Source organism: Oncorhynchus keta, chromosome 15 (assembly GCF_023373465.1).
Source record: "Oncorhynchus keta strain PuntledgeMale-10-30-2019 chromosome 15, Oket_V2, whole genome shotgun sequence".
Lineage (NCBI taxonomy): Eukaryota > Metazoa > Chordata > Actinopteri > Salmoniformes > Salmonidae > Oncorhynchus > Oncorhynchus keta.
The window spans coordinates 5010433-5026100 of record NC_068435.1 but is presented as its reverse complement, the minus strand read 5'-3'; the positions used below and the strand labels follow the sequence as shown (position 1 = coordinate 5026100).

At 56.1% G+C, this 15668-nt stretch overlaps 1 protein-coding gene across 1 annotated transcript in view; it reads left to right on the top strand.

Moving 5' to 3' along the window:
* The window catches only part of LOC127907529 (protein APCDD1-like), a 52156-nt gene extending 37574 nt beyond the window's left edge, over nt 1-14582 (top strand). The window contains exons 6-7 of the mRNA XM_052463029.1: nt 13140-13461; nt 13882-14582. Coding sequence (XP_052318989.1) covers nt 13140-13461; nt 13882-14240 — 681 coding nt within the window. The 3' untranslated portion in view covers nt 14241-14582. The remainder of the gene's footprint in view (nt 1-13139; nt 13462-13881) is intronic.
* Nucleotides 14583-15668: the final 1086 nt, after the last annotated feature.

Here is a 15668-nt window from a genome sequence, read left to right as displayed (position 1 = left end):
TGGGTAGAGTCCAGTGTGTGTGTGAGTGGGTAGAGTCCAGTGTGTGTGTGAGTGGGTAGAGTCCAGTGTGTGTGTGAGTGGGTAGAGTCCAGTGTGTGTGTGGTGGGTAGAGTCCAGTGTGTGTGGGTGGGTAGAGTCCAGTGTGTGTGTGGGTGGGTAGAGTCCAGTGTGTGTGTGAGTGGGTAGAGTCCAGTGTGTGTGTGGGTGGGTAGAGTCCAGTGTGTGTGAGTGGGTAGAGTCCAGTGTGTGTGAGTGGGTAGAGTCCAGTGTGTGTGTGTGGGTAGAGTCCAGTGTGTGTGGGTGGGTAGAGTCCAGTGTGTGTGGGTGGGTAGAGTCCAGTGTGTGTGGGTGGGTAGAGTCCAGTGTGTGTGGGTGGGTAGAGTCCAGTGTGTGTGTGGGTGGGTAGAGTCCAGTGTGTGTGTGAGTGGGTAGAGTCCAGTGTGTGTGTGAGTGGGTAGAGTCCAGTGTGTGTGTGGGTGGGTAGAGTCCAGTGTGTGTGTGTGGGTAGAGTCCAGTGTGTGTGAGTGGGTAGAGTCCAGTGTGTGTGTGAGTGGGTAGAGTCCAGTGTGTGTGTGAGTGGGTAGAGTCCAGTGTGTGTGTGAGTGGGTAGAGTCCAGTGTGTGTGTGTGGGTAGAGTCCAGTGTGTGTGTGAGTGGGTAGAGTCCAGTGTGTGTGAGTGGGTAGAGTCCAGTGTGTGTGTGAGTGGGTAGAGTCCAGTGTGTGTGTGGTGGGTAGAGTCCAGTGTGTGTGTGGGTGGGTAGAGTCCAGTGTGTGTGGGTGGGTAGAGTCCAGTGTGTGTGTGAGTGGGTAGAGTCCAGTGTGTGTGTGAGTGGGTAGAGTCCAGTGTGTGTGGGTGGGTAGAGTCCAGTGTGTGTGAGTGGGTAGAGTCCAGTGTGTGTGGGTGGGTAGAGTCCAGTGTGTGTGGGTGGGTAGAGTCCAGTGTGTGTGGGTGGGTAGAGTCCAGTGTGTGTGGGTGGGTAGAGTCCAGTGTGTGTGGGTGGGTAGAGTCCAGTGTGTGTGGGTGGGTAGAGTCCAGTGTGTGTGTGAGTGGGTAGAGTCCAGTGTGTGTGTGAGTGGGTAGAGTCCAGTGTGTGTGGGGGGTAGAGTCCAGTGTGCGTGAGTGGGTAGAGTCCAGTGTGTGTGTGGGTGGGTAGAGTCCAGTGTGTGTGTGAGTGGGTAGAGTCCAGTGTGTGTGTGAGTGGGTAGAGTCCAGTGTGTGTGTGAGTGGGTAGAGTCCAGTGTGTGTGGAGTGGGTAGAGTCCAGTGTGTGTGTGAGTGGGTAGAGTCCAGTGTGTGTGTGAGTGGGTAGAGTCCAGTGTGTGTGTGAGTGGGTAGAGTCCAGTGTGTGTGTGAGTGGGTAGAGTCCAGTGTGTGTGTGAGTGGGTAGAGTCCAGTGTGTGTGTGAGTGGGTAGAGTCCAGTGTGTGTGTGAGTGGGTAGAGTGCGTGTGAGTGGGTAGAGTCCAGTGTGTGTGTGAGTGGGTAGAGTCCAGTGTGTGTGTGAGTGGGTAGAGTCCAGTGTGTGTGTGTGGGTAGAGTCCAGTGTGTGTGTGAGTGGGTAGAGTCCAGTGTGTGGGTAGAGTCCAGTGTGTGTGTGAGTGGGTAGAGTCCAGTGTGTGTGTGGGGTAGAGTCCAGTGTGCGTGTGTGGGTAGAGTCCAGTGTGCGTGTGTGGGTAGAGTCCAGTGTGTGTGTGTGGGTAGAGTCCAGTGTGCGTGTGAGTGGGTAGAGTCCAGTGTGCGTGTGTGGGTAGAGTCCAGTGTGCGTGTGTGGGTAGAGTCCAGTGTGTGTGAGTGGGTAGAGTCCAGTGTGTGTGTGAGTGGGTAGAGTCCAGTGTGCGTGGGTAGAGTCCAGTGTGCGTGTGAGTGGGTAGAGTCCAGTGTGTGTGTGAGTGGGTAGAGTCCAGTGTGCGTGGGTAGAGTCCAGTGTGCGTGTGAGTGGGTAGAGTCCAGTGTGTGTGTGAGTGGGTAGAGTCCAGTGTGTGTGTGAGTGGGTAGAGTCCAGTGTGTGTGTGTGAGTGGGTAGAGTCCAGTATGTGTGTGAGTGGGTAGAGTCCAGTGTGTGCGTGTGAGTGGGTAGAGTCCAGTGTGTGTGTGAGTGGGTAGAGTCCAGTGTGTGTGTGAGTGGGTAGAGTCCAGTGTGTGTGTGTGGAGTGGGTAGAGTCCAGTGTGTGTGTGTGAGTGGGTAGAGTCCAGTGTGTGTGTGGTGGGTAGAGTCCAGTGTGTGTGTGCGTGTGAGTGGGTAGAGTCCAGTGTGTGTGTGAGTGGGTAGAGTCCAGTGTGTGTGTGTGTGTGTGGGTGGGTAGAGTCCAGTGTGTGTGTGAGTGGGTAGAGTCCAGTGTGTGTGTGAGTGGGTAGAGTCCAGTGTGTGTGTGGGTGGGTAGAGTCCAGTGTGTGTGGGTGGGTAGAGTCCAGTGTGTGTGTGAGTGGGTAGAGTCCAGTGTGTGTGTGAGTGGGTACAGTCCAGTGTGTGTGGGTGGGTAGAGTCCAGTGTGTGTGTGAGTGGGTAGAGTCCAGTGTGTGTGTGGGTGGGTAGAGTCCAGTGTGTGTGGGTGGGTAGAGTCCAGTGTGTGTGGGTGGGTAGAGTCCAGTGTGTGTGTGAGTGGGTAGAGTCCAGTGTGTGTGTGAGTGGGTAGAGTCCAGTGTGTGTGTGGGTGGGTAGAGTCCAGTGTGTGTGGGTGGGTAGAGTCCAGTGTGTGTGTGAGTGGGTAGAGTCCAGTGTGTGTGAGTGGGTAGAGTCCAGTGTGTGTGTGAGTGGGTAGAGTCCAGTGTGTGTGTGAGTGGGTAGAGTCCAGTGTGTGTGGGTGGGTAGAGTCCAGTGTGTGTGGGTGGGTAGAGTCCAGTGTGTGTGTGTGAGTGGGTAGAGTCCAGTGTGTGTGTGAGTGGGGTAGAGTCCAGTGTGTGTGGGTGGGTAGAGTCCAGTGTGTGTGAGTGGGTAGAGTCCAGTGTGTGTGGGTGGGTAGAGTCCAGTGTGTGTGGGTGGGTAGAGTCCAGTGTGTGTGGGTGGGTAGAGTCCAGTGTGTGTGTGGTGGGTAGAGTCCAGTGTGTGTGGGTGGGTAGAGTCCAGTGTGTGTGGGTGGGTAGAGTCCAGTGTGTGTGTGAGTGGGTAGAGTCCAGTGTGTGTGTGAGTGGGTAGAGTCCAGTGTGTGTGGGTGGGTAGAGTCCAGTGTGTGTGGGTGGGTAGAGTCCAGTGTGTGTGGGTGGGTAGAGTCCAGTGTGTGTGTGAGTGGGTAGAGTCCAGTGTGTGTGTGAGTGGGTAGAGTCCAGTGTGTGTGGGGTGGGTAGAGTCCAGTGTGTGTGGGTGGGTAGAGTCCAGTGTGTGTGTGAGTGGGTAGAGTCCAGTGTGTGTGAGTGGGTAGAGTCCAGTGTGTGTGTGAGTGGGTAGAGTCCAGTGTGTGTGTGGGTGGGTAGAGTCCAGTGTGTGTGTGGTGGGTAGAGTCCAGTGTGTGTGGGTGGGTAGAGTCCAGTGTGTGTGTGAGTGGGTAGAGTCCAGTGTGTGTGTGAGTGGGTAGAGTCCAGTGTGTGTGTGGTGGGTAGAGTCCAGTGTGTGTGAGTGGGTAGAGTCCAGTGTGTGTGGGTGGGTAGAGTCCAGTGTGTGTGGGTGGGTAGAGTCCAGTGTGTGTGGGTGGGTAGAGTCCAGTGTGTGTGGGTGGGTAGAGTCCAGTGTGTGTGGGTGGGTAGAGTCCAGTGTGTGTGGGTGGGTAGAGTCCAGTGTGTGTGTGGGTGGGTGGGTGTGAGTGGGTAGAGTCCAGTGTGTGTGTGAGTGGGTAGAGTCCAGTGTGTGTGTGAGTGGGTAGAGTCCAGTGTGTGTGTGAGTGGGTAGAGTCCAGTGTGTGTGTGAGTGGGTAGAGTCCAGTGTGTGTGTGAGTGGGTAGAGTCCAGTGTGTGTGTGGGTAGAGTGGGTAGAGTCCAGTGTGTGTGTGAGTGGGTAGAGTCCAGTGTGTGCGTGTGAGTGGGTAGAGTCCAGTGTGTGTGTGAGTGGGTAGAGTCCAGTGTGTGTGTGGGTAGTGGGTAGTCCAGTGTGTGTGTGAGTGGGTAGAGTCCAGTGTGTGTGTGAGTGGGTAGAGTCCAGTGTGTGTGTGGGTGGGTAGAGTCCAGTGTGTGCGTGTGTGGGTAGAGTCCAGTGTGTGTGTGAGTGGGTAGAGTCCAGTGTGTGGGTAGAGTCCAGTGTGTGTGTGAGTGGGTAGAGTCCAGTGTGCGTGTGTGGGTAGAGTCCAGTGTGCGTGTGTGGGTAGAGTCCAGTGTGCGTGTGTGGGTAGAGTCCAGTGTGCGTGTGAGTGGGTAGAGTCCAGTGTGCGTGTGTGGGTAGAGTCCAGTGTGTGTGAGTGGGTAGAGTCCAGTGTGTGTGTGAGTGGGTAGAGTCCAGTGTGCGTGGGGGTAGAGTCCAGTGTGCGTGTGAGTGGGTAGAGTCCAGTGTGTGTGTGAGTGGGTAGAGTCCAGTGTGCGTGGGTAGAGTCCAGTGTGTGTGTGAGTGGGTAGAGTCCAGTGTGTGTGTGAGTGGGTAGAGTCCAGTGTGTGTGTGAGTGGGTAGAGTCCAGTGTGTGTGTGAGTGGGTAGAGTCCAGTGTGTGTGAGTGGGTAGAGTCCAGTGTGTGCGTGTGAGTGGGTAGAGTCCAGTGTGTGTGTGAGTGGGTAGAGTCCAGTGTGTGTGTGAGTGGGTAGAGTCCAGTGTGTGTGTGCGTGTGAGTGGGTAGAGTCCAGTGTGTGTGTGTGGGTAGAGTCGTGTGAGTGGGTGGGAGTCCAGTGTGTGTGTGCGTGTGAGTGGGTAGAGTCCAGTGTGCGTGTGTGAGTGGGTAGAGTCCAGTGTGTGTGTGCGTGTGAGTGGGTAGAGTCCAGTGTGTGTGTGTGTGGTGGGTAGAGTCCAGTGTGTGTGTGAGTGGGTAGAGTCCAGTGTGTGTGTGAGTGGGTAGAGTCCAGTGTGTGTGTGGGTGGGTAGAGTCCAGTGTGTGTGTGGGTAGAGTCCAGTATGTGTGTGGGTGGGTAGAGTCCAGTGTGTGTGGAGTGGGTAGAGTCCAGTGTGTGTGTGAGTGGGTAGAGTCCAGTGTGCGTGTGGGTAGAGTCCAGTGTGTGTGTGAGTGGGTAGAGTCCAGTGTGTGTGTGAGTGGGTAGAGTCCAGTGTGTGTGTGAGTGGGTAGAGTCCAGTGTGCGTGTGAGTGGGTAGGTAGAGTCCAGTATGTGTGTGAGTGGGTAGAGTCCAGTGTGCGTGTGAGTGGGTAGAGTCCAGTATGTGTGTGAGTGGGTAGAGTCCAGTGTGTGTGTGAGTGGGTAGAGTCCAGTGTGCGTGCGTGTGGGGTAGAGTCCAGTGCGTGTGTGGGTAGAGTCCAGTGTGTGTGTGGGGTAGAGTCCAGTGTGTGTGTGAGTGGGTAGAGTCCAGTGTGTGTGTGAGTGGGTAGAGTCCAGTGTGCGTGCGTGTGTGGGTAGAGAGTCCAGTGTGTGTGGGGTAGAGTCCAGTGTGTGTGTGGGTAGAGTCCAGTGTGTGTGTGAGTGGGTAGAGTCCAGTGTGTGTGTGAGTGGGTAGAGTCCAGTGTGTGTGTGAGTGGGTAGAGTCCAGTGTGTGTGCGAGTGGGTAGAGTCCAGTGTGTGTGCGAGTGGGTAGAGTCCAGTGTGCGTGAGGGTAGAGTCCAGTGTGTGCGTGAGTGGGTAGAGTCCAGTGTGTGCGTGAGTGGGTAGAGTCCAGTGTGTGTGGTGGGTAGAGTCCAGTGTGTGTGTGAGTGGGTAGAGTCCAGTGTGAGTGGGTAGAGTCCAGTGTGTGCGTGTGTGGGTAGAGTCCAGTGTGTGTGGGTGTGTGGGTAGAGTCCAGTGTGTGTGTGAGTGGGTAGAGTCCAGTGTGTGTGTGAGTGGGTAGAGTCCAGTGTGTGTGGGGGGTAGAGTCCAGTGTGTGTGTGAGTGGGTAGAGTCCAGTGTGTGTGTGAGTGGGTAGAGTCCAGTGTGTGTGTGAGTGGGTAGAGTCCAGTGTGTGTGTGTGTGTGGGTAGAGTCCAGTGTGTGTGTGTGTGGGTAGAGTCCAGTGTGTGTGTGTGGGTAGAGTCCAGTGTGTGTGTGTGTGGGTAGAGTCCAGTGTGCGTGTGTGGGTAGAGTCCAGTGTGCGTGTGAGTGGGTAGAGTCCAGTATGTGTGTGAGTGGGTAGAGTCCAGTGTGTGTGTGAGTGGGTAGAGTCCAGTGTGCGTGGGTGGGTAGAGTCCAGTGTGCGTGTGAGTGGGTAGAGTCCAGTGTGTGTGGGTAGAGTCCAGTGTGTGTGAGTGGGTAGAGTCCAGTGTGTGTGTGAGTGGGTAGAGTCCAGTGTGTGTGTGAGTGGGTAGAGTCCAGTGTGTGTGTGAGTGGGTAGAGTCCAGTGTGTGTGTGAGTGGGTAGAGTCAGTGTGTGTGTGAGTGGGTAGAGTCCAGTGTGTGTGTGAGTCCAGTGTGTGGGTAGAGTCCAGTGTGTGCGTGTGAGTGGGTAGAGTCCAGTGTGTGCGTGTGAGTGGGTAGAGTCCAGTGTGTGTGTGTGTGTGAGTGGGTAGAGTCCAGTGTGTGTGTGTGAGTGGGTAGAGTCCAGTGTGGGTGGGTAGAGTCCAGTGTGTGTGGGTGGGTAGAGTCCAGTGTGTGTGTGGGTAGAGTCCAGTATGTGTGTGGGTGGGTAGAGTCCAGTGTGTGTGTGTGTGTGGGTAGAGTCCAGTGTGTGTGTGAGTGGGTAGAGTCCAGTGTGCGTGTGGGTAGAGTCCAGTGTGTGTGTGAGTGGGTAGAGTCCAGTGTGCGTGTGGGGTAGAGTCCAGTGTGCGTGTGTGGGTAGAGTCCAGTATGTGTGTGAGTGGGTAGAGTCCAGTGTGCGTGTGAGTGGGTAGAGTCCAGTATGTGTGTGAGTGGGTAGAGTCCAGTGTGCGTGTGAGTGGGTAGAGTCCAGTATGTGTGTGAGTGGGTAGAGTCCAGTGTGTGTGTGAGTGGGTAGAGTCCAGTGTGCGTGCGTGTGTGGGTAGAGTCCAGTGCGTGTGTGGGTAGAGTCCAGTGTGTGTGTGGGTAGAGTCCAGTGTGTGTGTGAGTGGGTAGAGTCCAGTGTGTGTGTGTGTGGGTAGAGTCCAGTGTGTGTGTGAGTGGGTAGAGTCCAGTGTGTGTGTGGGTGGGTAGAGTCCAGTGTGTGTGGGTAGAGTCCAGTGTGTGTGTGGGTAGAGTCCAGTGTGTGTGTGGGGGTAGAGTCCAGTGTGTGTGCGAGTGGGTAGAGTCCAGTGTGTGTGCGAGTGGGTAGAGTCCAGTGTGCGTGAGTGGGTAGAGTCCAGTGTGTGTGTGGGTAGAGTCCAGTGTGTGTGTGGGGGTAGAGTCCAGTGTGTGTGTGGGTAGAGTCCAGTGTGTGTGGGTAGAGTCCAGTGTGTGTGTGAGAGTGGGTAGAGTCCAGTGTGTGTGTGAGTGGGTAGAGTCCAGTGTGCGTGTGTGGGTAGAGTCCAGTGTGTGCGTGTGTGGGTAGAGTCCAGTATGTGTGTGAGTGGGTAGAGTCCAGTGTGTGGGGTAGAGTCCAGTGTGTGTGTGAGTGGGTAGAGTCCAGTGTGTGTGTGAGTGGGTAGAGTCCAGTGTGCGTGTGTGGGTAGAGTCCAGTGTGCGTGTGTGGGTAGAGTCCAGTGTGTGTGTGAGTGGGTAGAGTCCAGTGTGTGTGGTGGGTAGAGTCCAGTGTGTGTGTGAGTGGGTAGAGTCCAGTGTGTGTGTGAGTGGGTAGAGTCCAGTGTGCGTGTGTGTGGGTAGAGTCCAGTGTGTGTGTGAGTGGGTAGGTGTGCGTGTGGGTGGGTAGAGTCCAGTGTGTGTGTGAGTGGGTAGAGTCCAGTGTGTGGGTAGAGTCCAGTGTGTGTGTGAGTGGGTAGAGTCCAGTGTGTGTGTGGTGGGTAGAGTCCAGTGTGTGTGGGTGGGTAGAGTCCAGTGTGTGTGTGAGTGGGTAGAGTCCAGTGTGTGTGTGAGTGGGTAGAGTCCAGTGTGTGTGGGGGTAGAGTCCAGTGTGTGTGGGTGGGTAGAGTCCAGTGTGTGTGTGGTGGGTAGAGTCCAGTGTGTGTGTGAGTGGGTAGAGTCCAGTGTGTGTGAGTGGGTAGTGGGTAGAGTCCAGTGTGTGTGTGAGTGGGTAGAGTCCAGTGTGTGTGTGAGTGGGTAGAGTCCAGTGTGTGTGTGAGTGGGTAGAGTCCAGTGTGTGTGTGTGTGGGGGTAGAGTCCAGTGTGTGTGTGAGTGGGTAGAGTCCAGTGTGTGTGTGTGGGTAGAGTCCAGTGTGTGTGTGAGTGGGTAGAGTCCAGTGTGTGTGTGTGTGTGAGTGGGTAGAGTCCAGTGTGTGTGTGAGTGGGTAGAGTCCAGTGTGTGTGTGTGGGTAGAGTCCAGTGTGTGTGTGGGTGGGTAGAGTCCAGTGTGTGCGTGTGTGGGTAGAGTCCAGTGTGTGTGTGAGTGGGTAGAGTCCAGTGTGTGGGTAGAGTCCAGTGTGTGTGTGAGTGGGTAGAGTCCAGTGTGCGTGTGTGGGTAGAGTCCAGTGTGCGTGTGTGGGTAGAGTCCAGTGTGCGTGTGAGTGGGTAGAGTCCAGTGTGCGTGTGAGTGGGTAGAGTCCAGTGTGCGTGTGAGTGGGTAGAGTCCAGTGTGCGTGTGTGGGGGTAGAGTCCAGTGTGTGTGAGTGGGTAGAGTCCAGTGTGTGTGTGAGTGGGTAGAGTCCAGTGTGCGTGGGGGTAGAGTCCAGTGTGCGTGTGAGTGGGTAGAGTCCAGTGTGTGTGTGAGTGGGTAGAGTCCAGTGTGCGTGGGTAGAGTCCAGTGTGCGTGTGAGTGGGTAGAGTCCAGTGTGTGTGTGAGTGGGTAGAGTCCAGTGTGTGTGTGAGTGGGTAGAGTCCAGTGTGTGTGGGTAGAGTCCAGTGTGTGTGGGGTAGAGTCCAGTGTGTGTGAGTGGGTAGAGTCCAGTGTGTGTGTGAGTGGGTAGAGTCCAGTGTGTGTGTGGGTGTCCAGTGGGTAGAGTCCAGTGTGTGTGTGAGTGGGTAGAGTCCAGTGTGTGTGTGCGTGTGAGTGGGTAGAGTCCAGTGTGTGTGTGCGTGTGAGTGGGTAGAGTCCAGTGTGTGTGTGCGTGTGTGTGAGTGGGTAGAGTCCAGTGTGTGTGTGCGTGTGAGTGGGTAGAGTCCAGTGTGTGTGTGTGAGTGGGTGAGTGGGTAGAGTCCAGTGTGTGTGTGTGTGTGAGTGGGTAGAGTCCAGTGTGTGTGTGGTGGGTAGAGTCCAGTGTGTGCGTGTGAGTGGGTAGAGTCCAGTGTGTGTGTGGGTGGGTAGAGTCCAGTGTGTGTGTGGGTAGAGTCCAGTGTGTGTGTGGTGGGTAGAGTCCAGTGTGTGTGTGGGTAGAGTCCAGTGTGTGTGTGAGTGGGTAGAGTCCAGTGTGCGTGTGGGTAGAGTCCAGTGTGTGTGTGAGTGGGTAGAGTCCAGTGTGTGTGTGAGTGGGTAGAGTCCAGTGTGTGTGTGAGTGGGTAGAGTCCAGTGTGCGTGTGTGGGTAGAGTCCAGGGTAGAGTCCAGTGTGTGTGTGAGTGGGTAGGGTAGTCCAGTGTGCGTGTGAGTGGGTAGAGTCCAGTATGTGTGTGAGTGGGTAGAGTCCAGTGTGTGTGTGAGTGGGTAGAGTCCAGTGTGCGTGCGTGTGTGGGTAGAGTCCAGTGCGTGTGTGGGTAGAGTCCAGTGTGTGTGTGGGTAGAGTCCAGTGTGTGTGTGAGTGGGTAGAGTCCAGTGTGTGTGTGAGTGGGTAGAGTCCAGTGTGCGTGCGTGTGTGGGTAGAGTCCAGTGTGTGTGGGTAGAGTCCAGTGTGTGTGTGGGTAGAGTCCAGTGTGTGTGTGAGTGGGTAGAGTCCAGTGTGTGTGTGAGTGGGTAGAGTCCAGTGTGTGTGGGTAGAGTCCAGTGGGTAGAGTCCAGTGTGTGTGAGAGTGGGTAGAGTCCAGTGTGTGTGTGAGTGGGTAGAGTCCAGTGTGCGTGAGGGGTAGAGTCCAGTGTGTGTGTGAGTGGGTAGAGTCCAGTGTGTGCGTGAGTGGGTAGAGTCCAGTGTGTGTGGGTGGGTAGAGTCCAGTGTGTGTGTGTGGGTAGAGTCCAGTGTGTGTGGGTGGGTAGAGTCCAGTGTGTGTGTGTGGGTAGAGTCCAGTGTGTGTGTGTGTGGGGTAGAGTCCAGTGTGTGTGTGAGTGGGTAGAGTCCAGTGTGTGTGTGAGTGGGTAGAGTCCAGTGTGTGTGTGAGTGGGTAGAGTCCAGTGTGTGTGTGAGTGGGTAGAGTCCAGTGTGTGTGTGAGTGGGTAGAGTCCAGTGTGTGTGTGAGTGGGTAGAGTCCAGTGTGTGTGTGAGTGGGTAGAGTCCAGTGTGTGTGCGTGTGTGGGTAGAGTCCAGTGTGTGTGTGAGTGGGTAGAGTCCAGTGTGTGTGTGTGGGTAGAGTCCAGTGTGCGTGTGTGGGTAGAGTCCAGTGTGCGTGTGAGTGGGTAGAGTCCAGTATGTGTGTGAGTGGGTAGAGTCCAGTGTGTGTGTGAGTGGGTAGAGTCCAGTGTGCGTGGGGGTAGAGTCCAGTGTGCGTGTGAGTGGGTAGAGTCCAGTGTGTGTGGGTAGAGTCCAGTGTGTGTGTGAGTGGGTAGAGTCCAGTGTGTGTGTGAGTGGGTAGAGTCCAGTATGTGTGTGAGTGGGTAGAGTCCAGTGTGTGTGTGAGTGGGTAGAGTCCAGTGTGTGTGTGAGTGGGTAGAGTCCAGTGTGTGTGGGTGAGTGGGTAGAGTCCAGTGTGTGCGTGTGTGTGTGAGTGGGTAGAGTCCAGTGTGTGTGTGGGTGAGTGTGGTAGAGTCCAGTGTGTGTGTGTGTGGTGGGTAGAGTCCAGTGTGTGTGTGCCAGTGTGAGTGGGGTAGAGTCCAGTGTGGGTGGGTAGAGTCCAGTGTGTGTGGGTGGGTAGAGTCCAGTGTGTGTGTGTGGGTAGAGTCCAGTATGTGTGTGGGTGGGTAGAGTCCAGTGTGTGTGTGTGTGGGTAGAGTCCAGTGTGTGTGTGAGTGGGTAGAGTCCAGTGTGCGTGTGGGTAGAGTCCAGTGTGTGTGTGGGTAGTGGGTAGAGTCCAGTGTGCGTGTGGGTAGAGTCCAGTGTGTGCGTGTGTGGGGGTAGAGTCCAGTATGTGTGTGTGTGGGTAGAGTCCAGTGTGCGTGTGAGTGGGTAGAGTCCAGTATGTGTGTGAGTGGGTAGAGTCCAGTGTGTGGTGTGTGTGTGAGTGGGTAGAGTCCAGTATGTGTGTGAGTGGGTAGAGTCCAGTGTGTGTGTGAGTGGGTAGAGTCCAGTGTGCGTGCGTGTGTGGGTAGAGTCCAGTGCGTGTGTGGGTAGAGTCCAGTGTGTGTGTGGGTAGAGTCCAGTGTGTGTGTGAGTGGGTAGAGTCCAGTGTGTGTGTGTGGGTAGAGTCCAGTGTGTGTGTGAGTGGGTAGAGTCCAGTGTGTGTGTGGGTGGGTAGAGTCCAGTGTGTGTGGGTAGAGTCCAGTGTGTGTGTGGGTAGAGTCCAGTGTGTGTGTGGGTAGAGTCCAGTGTGTGTGCGAGTGGGTAGAGTCCAGTGTGTGTGCGAGTGGGTAGAGTCCAGTGTGCGTGAGTGGGTAGAGTCCAGTGTGTGTGTGGGTAGAGTCCAGTGTGTGTGTGGGTAGAGTCCAGTGTGTGTGTGGGTAGAGTCCAGTGTGTGTGTGGGTAGAGTCCAGTGTGTGTGTGAGTGGGTAGAGTCCAGTGTGTGTGTGAGTGGGTAGAGTCCAGTGTGCGTGTGTGGGTAGAGTCCAGTGTGTGCGTGTGTGGGTAGAGTCCAGTATGTGTGTGAGTGGGTAGAGTCCAGTGTGTGGGTAGAGTCCAGTGTGTGTGTGAGTGGGTAGAGTCCAGTGTGTGTGTGAGTGGGTAGAGTCCAGTGTGCGTGTGTGGGTAGAGTCCAGTGTGCGTGTGTGGGTAGAGTCCAGTATGTGTGTGAGTGGGTAGAGTCCAGTGTGTGGGTAGAGTCCAGTGTGTGTGTGAGTGGGTAGAGTCCAGTGTGTGTGTGGGTGGGTAGAGTCCAGTGTGCGTGTGTGGGTAGAGTCCAGTGTGTGCGTGTGTGGGTAGAGTCCAGTATGTGTGTGAGTGGGTAGAGTCCAGTGTGTGGGTAGAGTCCAGTGTGTGTGTGAGTGGGTAGAGTCCAGTGTGTGTGTGGGTGGGTAGAGTCCAGTGTGCGTGTGTGGGTAGAGTCCAGTGTGTGTGTGAGTGGGTAGAGTCCAGTGTGTGGGTAGAGTCCAGTGTGTGTGTGAGTGGGTAGAGTCCAGTGTGTGTGTGAGTGGGTAGAGTCCAGTGTGCGTGCGTGCGTGTGTGGGTAGAGTCCAGTGTGTGTGTGGGTAGAGTCCAGTGTGCGTGTGGGTAGAGTCCAGTGTGCGTGTGTGGGTAGAGTCCAGTGTGCGTGTGAGTGGGTAGAGTCCAGTGTGTGTGAGTGGGTAGAGTCCAGTGTGTGTGAGTGGGTAGAGTCCAGTGTGTGTGTGAGTGGGTAGAGTCCAGTGTGTGTGTGAGTGGGTAGAGTCCAGTGTGCGTGTGTGGGTAGAGTCCAGTGTGTGTGTGAGTGGGTAGACTCCAGTGCAAGAGAGTAAAAAATATATATAAAAACATGTAAAGGGTCAATGCAGGTAGCCATTAGATTTGTATAGCAGTCTTATGGTTTGTATAGTAGATAGTCTGGGTAGCTACTTGGTTAACTATTCAGCAGTCTTATGGCTTGGGGGAAGAAGCTGTTCAGGGTTCCGTTGGTTCCAGACTTTCCGCTTGCCGTGCGATAGCTTGCCGTGCGGTAGCTTGCCGTGCGGTAGCTTGCCGTGCGGTAGCTTGCCGTGCGGTAGCTTGCCGTGCGGTAGCTTGCCGTGCGGTAGCAGAGAGAACAGTCTTTGACTTGGGTGGCTGGAGTCTTTGACAATGTTTTGGTGCTTTCCTTTGACACCGCCTGGTATAGAGGTCCTGGACGGCAGGGAGATCGGCCTCAGTGATGTACTGGGCCGTACTCGCCACCCTCTGTAGCGCCTTGTGGTCGGGTGCCTTGTAGTTGCCGTACCAAGCGGTGATACAGCCAGTCAAGATGCTCTCAATGGTGCAGCTGTAGGACTTTTGGAGGATCTGAGGACCCATATCAAACATTTTTAGTCTCCCTGAGGGAGAAGCTGCTCTGTCTCTTTACCTCTCTGAATCTTATCTCCTCCTCCAGAACCATGACCCCGGCTGCGTCGCCTGTCTTATCATCTACCGGTCGGATGAGTTCCACCCTCCCATCCTGGCGCCGCGGGCGGACATGACAGTGGGGCTGACTGGCCAGTGGGTGAGCCAGCGCTGTGAGGTCCGTCCTGAGGTCCTCTTCCTGACCCGTCACTTCATCTTCCATGACAACAACCAGACCTGGGAGGGCCACTACTACCACTACTCTGACCCCATCTGCAAACACTCCTCCTTCAGTATCTACGCAAGGGGGAGGTACAGCCGAGGGACGCACTCTACTAGAGTTATGGGAGGCATGGAGTTCGTCTTCAAAGGTAAAGGGTCAAAGGTTGAGGTTAAACCCTGTTGCGGTTCATTTTGAAGTGTGTGGTTGAGATGTTGATCTGTGTATTTCAGAAAAAAATTGATCACTGAACTCTTCCTTGCATTCTCTCCCTCCTACCCCCCCTCCAACCCTTCCTTCCTCCCTCCCTCCTACCCCCCCTCCAACTCTTCCTTCCTCCCTCCCTCCTACCCCCCCTCCAACTCTTCCTTCCTTCCTCCCTCCCTGATACCCCCTCCAACTCTTCCTTCCTTCCTCCCTCCCTCCTACCCCCCCCTCCAACTCTTCCTTCCTTCCTCCCTCCCTCCTACCCCCTCCAACTCTTCCTTCCTTCCTCCCTCCCTCCCTCCTACCCCCCCTCCAACTCTTCCTTCCTCCCTCCCTCCCTCCCTCCCTCCTACCCCCCCTCCAGTGAACCACATGCGTGTGTTGCCCATGGACCTGGCCACCACTTCTCTCCTCAACATGTACAACGGTAACGAATGTGGCGCCCAGGGCTCCTGGGAGGTCGGAGTTGAACAGGACGTCACCCTGACCAATGGCTGCGTGGCGTTGGGGATCCGCCTCCCACACACAGAGTACGAGCTGTTCCGGATGGAACAGGACGCCCATGGACGCTACCTCCTATACAACGGACAGAGACCCTCGGACGGGTCCAGCCCCAACCGGCCAGATAAACGAGCGACCTCGTACCAGATGCCCCTGGTCGAGTGTTCCGCTAGCAGTCAGAGGTCATGGGAGAGGAGGACGAGGACCGACACCTTAGGTTGAGTAATGGTGGAACACCGTGGAACCAGAACAGCAGGAACTTTGCTGCGGTTCTCGCATCGTTGGTTTCACTTCTGTTGTTCCGTTGCCATAGTTAAGGAACAGACTGACTAAAGTCTCTATTTTTTCTACATAGAGACTCTGACGAGAGACGTTATAGTGTGAATGTGTACTGTGGAACATGAGAGAGGATTCTATTCTACCCCTGACATGACCAACTACTGTAGCTTCTACCTCCTACCCCCCTCCAACTCTTCCTCCCTCCCTCCTACCCCCCCTCCAACTCTTCCTCCCTCCCTCCTACCCCCCTCCAACTCTTCCTCCCTCCCTCCTACCCCCTCCAACTCTTCCTCCCTCCCTCCTACCCCCTCCAACTCTTCCTCCCTCCCTCCTACCCCCTCCAACTCTTCCTCCCTCCCTCCTACCCCCTCCAACTCTTCCTCCCTCCCTCCTACCCCCTCCAACTCTTCCTCCCTCCCTCCTACCCCCTCCAACTCTTCCTCCCTCCCTCCTACCCCCTCCAACTCTTCCTCCCTCCCTCCTACCCCCTCCAACTCTTCCTCCCTCCCTCCTACCCCCTCCAACTCTTCCTCCCTCCCTCCTACCCCCCTCCAACTCTTCCTCCCTCCCTCCTACCCCCTCCAACTCTTCCTCCCTCCCTCCTACCCCCTCCAACTCTTCCTCCCTCCCTCCTACCCCCCACAAACTCTTCCTCCCTCCCTCCTACCCCCCTCCAACTCTTCCTCCCTCCCTCCTACCCCCTCCAACTCTTCCTCCCTCCCTCCTACCCCCTCCAACTCTTCCTCCCTCCCTCCTACCCCCTCCAACTCTTCCTCCCTCCCTCCTACCCCCTCCAACTCTTCCTCCCTCCCTCCTACCCCTCCTACCCCCCTCCAACTCTTCCTCCCTCCCTCCTACCCCTCCTACCCCCTCCAACTCTTCCTCCCTCCCTCCTACCCCCTCCAACTCTTCCTCCCTCCTACCCCCTCCAACTCTTCCTCCCTCCCTCCTACCCCCTCCAACTCCCTCCCTCCCCCCTCCAACTCTTCCTCCCTCCCTCCCTCCAACTCTTCCTCCCTCCCCTCCTACCTCCCTCCAACTCTTCCTCCCTCCTACCCCTTCTACCCCCTCCAACTCTTCCTCCCTCCCTCCTACCCCCTCCAACTCTCCCTCCCTCCCTCCTACCCCCTCCAACTCTTCCTCCCTCCCTCCTACCCCCCTCCAACTCTTCCTCCCTCCCTCCTACCCCCTCCAACTCTTCCTCCCTCCCTCCTACCCCCTCCAACTCTTCCTCCCTCCCTCCTACCCCCTCCAACTCTTCCTCCCTCCCTCCTACCCCCTCCAACTCTTCCTCCCTCCCTCCTACCCCCTCCAACTCTTCCTCCCTCCCTCCTACCCCTTCTACCCCCTCCAACTCTTCCTCCCTCCTAC